Below are 8,116 nucleotides of genomic sequence, written 5' to 3' on the forward strand. Positions count from 1 at the left end.
CCGTGTTGGAAGGTTCTAGCCCGGTAAACAAACCCTGATGTAGTCTGTGATCTTAACTTTTTAACTTTTGGTAATTTTTTGTGACAAATTTGTCCTGTTATGTAATTGTAAACGACCTGCCCGAAATGGAAGATAGCGGGCAAGTGATCCCTTATCCTGAAAACAGACCGTCGGAGAAGATCCAGGTGAAATTTATACATATTCCCCCATTAGTAAATTTTTTATAAATTAATTTACTTTTGAACAGAAGAATGCGACAACGCCGAACGGTAGCTACATAGCAGAGACTGTTTTGTCGAACGGAATCGATTCTAAAGGTGAAGGCGACACGAAGGCAAAGAAGAAAGTCAACATATGCACTGAACGCTCCCTCTCCGAAGAGACCAGGAGGTGTTCTGAAGATTCCGAGTCGTGCGGCAATCCTGCGAGTATCGCAAGCAACGATAAATGCCTCACCATGACCGGGACGATCAAACGGGGCAAAAAAGCCGGACAGAGCCTCGATGTCAGGCTCAACATATCTAGGGAAGAACTTGAAATCATGGAAGCTAACATCGCCGCCAAAGAAGTCGAGAAGCGCCGACCCTGCACACTCTATAGCGGACCGCACGTAACTCTCTTTACGGTTCTATGTTTCCCCGTTGCATTTATCATGTCGTCTCTTTACTCGTTCTACATGGGGACCATCACGTGGTACAGTATCTTCACATACGTGACAGAGGAAAAAAACATAGTTTATAAATTATTCATCTCACCTTTCCTCATCCTTTTGTATCCTTTTATAATTGTCGCGTTCACTTTAGGTCTAGGCACATACGCCGCTTTCGTGCAGGTCTCGTGGTCTTTTTCAAGCTGGCAGAAGGAGATACTTGACTGGGAGAAGGGTTTTTACGGTTGGCTTTGTTCTGTTATGAAACTAGAAGAGTGCTCGCCTTACGAGGTTGTCGTGCTCACTGACATTAAAGTCACATCGGACCAAGACAAATGCAACTCGCAAGACAGCATTCTAACTTAAAAGGCACAAGTTTCACTTTTCAAAAAAAAAAAGTTGAGCTTGTCAATTTTTTTAACGCACCTGCATCTGAATTTTTCATTCTGAAATATTCAGAACAACTTTCATTTTCAGAATCATGTTTACACACGCAAAATCATTTTATATATGAAGTTCCTAATAGCTAGTAATGCCAGTAATTTAAAATAATTTGCTGGTATTTTTTAAAAACTTTTAAGCCTTCAAAGATGCTTTTATCAAACAAAATCATGGTTTATGTACGTTTTATAAAATTTTATATTATTTAGGTAATTTTATGAAAATTTACCTACCTTGTCTATTATTCTGGATGAGCTTTTTTATAAATCACTTTTTTTTTAATATTACGCAGAAAACAGTCATTATTAAGTATTTTAAAATCATGATTTTGCGTGTCTCTCATAGAAAAATCAAATGTAACCCTTTCAATATAAAAGGGTTGTCTAATGGATGATCTAAATACCTTAATACTTTTTTCAAATTCATATCAGTTTCGGTGCGTATGTAAACAGCACTAAAAAAAGTTCAAATAAAAAACATGTGCTGCAGTACAAGCTAAATGTTGGATCACTGCCACGATGCTAGCAATGTATAGCTTTTAAATGTGTTCATTGTCAAAAAGAAAAGAAAAACAAAATTTATAATCTCATAGTTATAGCAGGTAACTTGTTAAAAAAAATCCAAAGCTTTTTGTATTCATTGTCGCGGAAAGGAAACCACCGATCATTTACAATGTCTTGTGCGATGCGGGATTTTAAAAGAGGAAGACTGTCAATATAACTGCTATCTTCCAGATTTTTATGACCAAAAATGTTAAATTTAAGATAATAGTCTGTTCAACAAAGGATGTCTTTAGTTTATATTATTTTATTTTTATTTTTTACAATTTTTTGTATGTGAAAGTCATAATGAAAAGACTTTTCTGGTTGACCAAAGGCTGATTAAATGTAAGGCTTTATGTTTTTCTCTAAAATATCATTTTATAATTTTAAACACTTTTCAAAGAAATATTTATAAAACGGAATCAAAAGATCTCAAAAACTAGTTTTAAAAACTACTGTAAAATATTGTATTTTAAACTTTGTTTGAACTGGTATAACAATCATTCCATTTCGATAATTAATGACTCCAGTTTAACCATATCATTTATTTTTTTTTTTTTTTTTTTTTTTTTTTTTTTTTTTTTATTATAAGGAGAGTATTTTTCAGGGGCAAAAACCCACCAAACAGTATGTGTCTGTGTGCGTTTGTCTTTTGACACAATTAGTGAAACATTCCAATGTGCTACGCTTGGAGTAAGTCGATAAATTTTCGAGAAGTATACATATCTCGTACTTAGACAGTGTAAAGTATTTGTTTTACGCTTTTATGTGTTGTAACGATACATAGTTTTAAATAAACAATAAAACGTTGGAATAGTAATAATTTGGTTTGGTATTTATTGTTTCTTCCTTGTATCATTTTATTGTGTATGAAAAAAGATTAAGGTTAGAAGGTGTCCTCTTTATTACCTTGCACTCCATGACCAATATTGGTCCATTGGGCAATTTCCATTATTGTTTAAAGCTTTTCGTTAAGCTTAAAGGTTTTACAACATTACAAAGTTGAATTCCCAAGCCATTAATCTCAGCCTTCAGGTCTTGGCTTTTTTTCTCTCCGAGAATTAAGAATCTCAGCATAGGCCTCACACTAACAGAAGGCATGTTTCACTGCATCTTTTTTCTGGCAATATATTCACAGACTTGTTTCACCTGTCCCGAATTTATTCAAATTAGTGTGGTCGGCTGTGTCCAATTTTTAGTTCTAATATCACTCTATTCCTAACTGTTTCTAGGTTTAGTAGTTCTGCCATTAGTTTCTCCAATAGCCCTTTAATGAACTTTTTGCCTCTGTTCTGGAATTTTCCAAAGAGGAAATATTGTCAGAGTTGATTATGTGTTAAAAGAAGTTTATAGTAATGATCCACACTTCCAAGTGGTCATAGATAACAGATTTGGTAGAGACAACCCTAATAGTAGAGTAGGTCTAAAGGGCCTAATTACACCCAATCAAAATCTTTTGGACTGGTTCAAACTATATCCCATGCAATGCAACTCTGTGCATAGAAGTGGTTAAAGAAGAAGTGAAGGGTGCAAGGATTTATGCTAAAAGTTCTACAGTTTTAGTTTTAAAATATTCTTGGGAGTGCCCTATTGTGTAACGGCCTAGGAGAGCACAAGGTCAATTTCCAGCTCATTTCATTCGGTTGGTTTCTTGAATATAGTTATGCAGATGATTTGTATGATGTTTGAAGAAAGTATGATTTGAAAAAAAGTCTGATGAGAGAGCTGGCATCTAAGCCTAATGCATATCCAGAAATTAAAAAAAAAAAAAAAAATCAATTGGTTGGAATAGTTCAATAAATCACCTACATGACAACAAGGTTATGTTGAGGTTAGTTCCCAGGCATGAAAATACAGAAAAAAACGAACAGGTTCATCAACTAGCTAAAGAAAGGCCCTCTCTCGAAAGAAAAACAAATGCTGGACAAAATAGTCAGGTATGAGGTAAGCAAAGAGACATGATAGTTCTTTCAAAAAGGAAAGTGTTCTTCTCTCTCAGCAGACAAGATTTGAGGAAAAAGATAAGCCTACCAGACACTGCTCTCTTAACTATTACCTAAAGAAGATAGGCACAACTGAGAAAGAAACATGCCGACTCTGTCAAGAGAAACCAGTGATGTCACCATGTCGGTACACATCCTTTGTAAATGTTATATCTGTATTGACAAAGCCGAGTTGTTCAACATTTCTCATCATTTGATTGCACATCATATAATGGTTGTTTCTTTTCTTCCAAAATTTGCTAGAAGGTTCTCAGATTGTTTATTGCATGAGTAAATTCCACTATTTCCTCATTTATGTTTTATCTAAGGTACTCATTGATAGTGTGACAGAAGGGCTCAGGACTATCAGCGGTATGTCTGCTCTTTGCAAAGGCATCTGCTCTCTTGTTCCCTCTACCATGCCGCATGTCCTGAGCGTGACTGTTTTGTCTAATCTATTAATTTTGCAATTCAGCACCATCTTTGAGCTAAGTCTGTTTGAACTTAGTGTTTTAAGGCTGGTTGGCTATCTGACTATTACGTATATTATTGTTTTTGTACCCTTTGTTCAAATTTAACTGGATCTCTCAATTGCATGGAAGATCAGCCATCTAAGATTGTTAGCATTTTATTAGCAAATGATTATGAAAATTACAATTAGCTTCAGGGAATTGTAAATTTAAAAAATATATCTTAACAGAAAATTAATTTTAAATTGTATTTTGTTGATTTTTTACTCACTGCATTAGTAGTCCTCAAAATGGTATATAGAAATATTTGAAAGTCCTCCATATGTTTGTTACAACTTGATGAAGTTGGTTAGACTAGATAGTTCAACATTTCTCAGCAGATTGTCCAACATACAATGATAATTCACTTTTATGGATAATGAAACTAATTAAAAAAGGCACAAAAGAAAATCAAATTAAAACAATATTCTGTCATTTTTTACATTCAAGCATTGGCATTCCTTAAATTGCTGGATCAAAATATTTTCACTTCTATCGAATTTTTGCTATATCTTAAAGTAAGTTGGTAAGACTGAGTTGTGCAATAGTTCTCTGAATTCAATAGCATTTCATACAGTAATAATTCATTTCCAATGTAGTAACATGAAAAATTAATTTTAAATCTTATTTTGCTGATTTCTTACTTACTACATTGTTATTCCTTAAATTTGTGTATCTAATTTTAAATTCCGAGATATTTCTGTTATTTTTTGACGGAAGTTAGTATGACTAGATTGTGTAATATATCTCATCATTTGATTGCACAACGTACTGCAATTATTCACTTTCGCGGATGATGGACGGTGAAACGACTGAAAAGTAAGTTTTCTTCTTTCCTTTTTATTTAGTTGTTTTTATTTTCTGGAAATGGCGAGTATAAAGAAAGAACATAATATTTTTTATTTTATATTCCTTTTATTTGTCCATAATACATTTCGGGGCCATTTTCCCGGCTCCCCTCGTCATGGCTTTTGGAAGTTCATAAACAACTTGTAAAGTAGTAATTTTCTAGCTTAATTAGCTTCTAAAATAAAGCTTAAAGTCTTATTTTGGTGGTTTTTTACTTACTATTTCGATATATTTCAAATCGGTGTTTAAAAATATTTCAAAGACCACCATATTTTAGTGGAAGTTGGTAAGACTAGATATTGTAATATTTCCAAGATTTGATTGCACATCTTACGGCAATAATTATCTTTTATGAATGATGAAACGACTATAACAATAAGTTCTAACTTTAAACTTTAAGTTAATTTCGTTATCTTTTGATGGATTTTTTGTTTGAACAAGGGTATTTCAATGATGAGGTTATACGGACCCCAGAGTTGCTAGTGTTAAAAAAAAAAAAAAGCCTGTTTGTGTCAGGTTCGATGCAGGACCACTGGATTTGAACCCAGGAACTTTACCTTACAGTGATGAGTGCTGTGTCAATGCCATTGTGGCCACCAACATCCCTTAATAATTCTTTTTTATGGATGATGAAACGGCTAAAACAGTAACTTGTAATTTTCTACTAACATGAACAAAATAAGCTGATAGTTTCGTTTTCTTTTGATGGATTTTTTAATTTATTTTTCAATTGTAAAGGTTAGTTAAAGAAGAAAGCAAATTCAGTTGTTACTGCCAACCATTCGACCTATTTTAAGGTCATCATCAGGGCAAAACGATCTTAAATATGTCTACAGATTGCAAATTTCTGTTTTTTTACAGGCGATCTCAAATTTCCTTGAAGACTGACAAAATTTGAGATCGCCTGTAAAAAACAAATATGTAAACATATTAAGATTGTTTTGCCCTGATGATGACCTTAAAACAGGTCTTAAGCTTGACAGTAACAACTGAATTTGCTTTCTTATTCAGGACCATACCTTGATCCCGTGTTCTAATATAATGTCTCGTTTCTCAAATTCTTCTCTTCTTCAATTCATTTCAGTCTATATATGGTAAAAAATTGTCCATTAGGGACGGCATTTCAAAAAATCCTTTCTTAGTTCGTTATAGCTATAATTTCAGCCCTTTAGATCCAGAGGTTTGGTCTGTGCATTGTCTGTTAGTCAGTCACAACACTGTTTTGTATCATACATAGGTGCACACAGACAAAGCGATTTTCTGTCTGACACTAGTTAAATATTTCCAGACAAAAGTGTCAGATCTTCAGATGTCATACCTTTACATTGATGAGCGCCTTGTCAATACCTAAACTGTTTCAACCTTTGATGCGTCTTAATTATTCATTTTTATGGATGATGAAATGACTAAAACAGTAATTTGTAATTTTCTACTAAAATGAACCAAATAAGCTTAAAGTTTTATTATGGTCATTTTGTACTTACATTATTATTCCTTAAATTGGTGTATCTGAACATTTTAAACTCCAAGATAGTTTTGTTATCTATTGATGAATTTTTTTTTTTTTTTACATAAGGGTATTTCAAATTAAGAAATTCTATGAACCTTTGGGGTGCCGATGTTTTTGAAAAAAAGCCCATTTGTAAGTCAGGTTTGAAAGCAGGGCCGCTGGCCTTTACCTTACAGCGATGAGCACCGTGTCAATGCGGCTCTTGTTTGCACCTTAATTATTCACTTTTATGGATGATGAAACAACTTAAACAGTAACTTGTAATTTTCTACTAAAATGAACAAAATAAGCTTGAAGTTTTCTTCGGGTGATTTTTTGCATAGTACGTTTTTATTCCTTAAAATGGCGTTTAAAAATTTTCTAAGTCCACCATATTTTAGTGGAAATTGGTAAGACTAAATTTTGTAATGTTTCCCAGATTTGATTACACATCATACTTACAGTAATAACTTACTTTTATGAATGATGCAATAGAATGATAATGCAATTTGTTTGAGGATGTGAGGCAATGTGCAAAATTCACAAGTAATACAATTACTACTGAAAATAGCTCTATTCTCCTCAGTCAAATGGTCATAACAAAATCGATAAAACAAGGAACAATTTAATCAATAGACTAATTAATAATAAGTTAACATATTTACAAAGATCTGTCCAACATAAAAATATAATTGAAAGAGAAATTCAAGTATTACTAGATTTCGGTTGTTCATCTTCCTGTTTATATTTGCTCATCGTCTGAAGTTCTTCGTCGATCCTCTCCTTGGCCCGGAACACTTTCGACTGGAGGTAGAGCGAGCCGCCCTTCGTCTTCTCGTTCACGGAGAACAAGTGTTGGTACTTTTTCTGAATTTCCTCTGGGTCGAGTTTCTCGATGTTGAGGATCTGCTTCGCCTCCTCGAGCGTGATGCCCGATTTCGAGTTGGCCGCCGCTCTGTTGGCGCCTCTCTGGCCGCCGCCGGCCCGTTTCGCCGCCTCCTGGCTGGCGGCCCACTCCTGCCGCAAGGCTCGCGCGAACGCCCGCCCCACGACCTGCGTCCCGAGGACGATGATCTGCGCCAGGTACTTCGCCATGTCGACAACGTTACGCCAGTTCGACGATCAGGTGTCCATTTTTTACTTTTTCGAACAAGAACCGGAAAAGTGCTACTAGAAGGTATTGGGGTGGCTGGAAGGTTCCGGCCTTCCCTTCTGTTATCACAGGAACAATGTTGCCAACGTACAACGAAAGAGGAAAAAAAGATAAAAAAGTTGAAACAATTATTTCCTTTGTTATTAAATCATTTAAAAAATTGATTCTCCGACAAATAAAAGTTGAATTTACTTTATTGGCAAACTCTGATCGGCAAATTTAGAAATCAAAATTCAGCTCCCCCCCTCCATATCCAAAACTGCATGTCAAATTTTTGTTCGTAAAGAGATCATTACAATTTGTCGAAATGTACACTTTCAAGAAAAGGCCTAAAAAACAAATAATAAATAATTCATAAAAAGCAAAACATGAAGGACAAGAAAAACGAAGATAAGTATGTAGAAAAAATGGATCGTAGTCAACCAAATTGTCTTGAAACAATTCCCATATATCGCGTTGAAGTCTGTGACGTAAAAACATCTTACCAGCCTGTCTAATGTAT

The 8,116-nt window shown here is 34.5% G+C and overlaps 2 protein-coding genes across 2 annotated transcripts; one reads left to right on the forward strand and one right to left on the reverse strand.

The window, feature by feature from the left end:
• Window positions 1-6: 6 nt before the first annotated feature.
• Window positions 7-2,452, forward strand: LOC106669145 (transmembrane protein 169). Its single transcript, XM_014398445.2, has 2 exons — window positions 7-185; window positions 248-2,452. The coding sequence occupies exons 1-2, from the start codon at window positions 126-128 to the stop codon at window positions 1,013-1,015; spliced, it is 828 nt and encodes a 275-aa protein (XP_014253931.1). The 5' UTR covers window positions 7-125; the 3' UTR covers window positions 1,016-2,452.
• A 4,562-nt stretch (window positions 2,453-7,014) lies between these two features.
• On the reverse strand, window positions 7,015-7,685 carry LOC106669093 (mitochondrial import inner membrane translocase subunit TIM16). The gene has a single exon (XM_014398359.2). The coding sequence runs from the start codon at window positions 7,554-7,556 to the stop codon at window positions 7,167-7,169; it is 390 nt and encodes a 129-aa protein (XP_014253845.1). The 5' UTR covers window positions 7,557-7,685; the 3' UTR covers window positions 7,015-7,166.
• Window positions 7,686-8,116: the final 431 nt, after the last annotated feature.

Source organism: Cimex lectularius, unplaced genomic scaffold (assembly GCF_000648675.2).
Source record: "Cimex lectularius strain Harlan isolate CLEC.00 unplaced genomic scaffold, Clec_2.1 scaffold443, whole genome shotgun sequence".
In the NCBI taxonomy this organism is placed as follows: Eukaryota; Metazoa; Arthropoda; class Insecta; order Hemiptera; family Cimicidae; genus Cimex; species Cimex lectularius.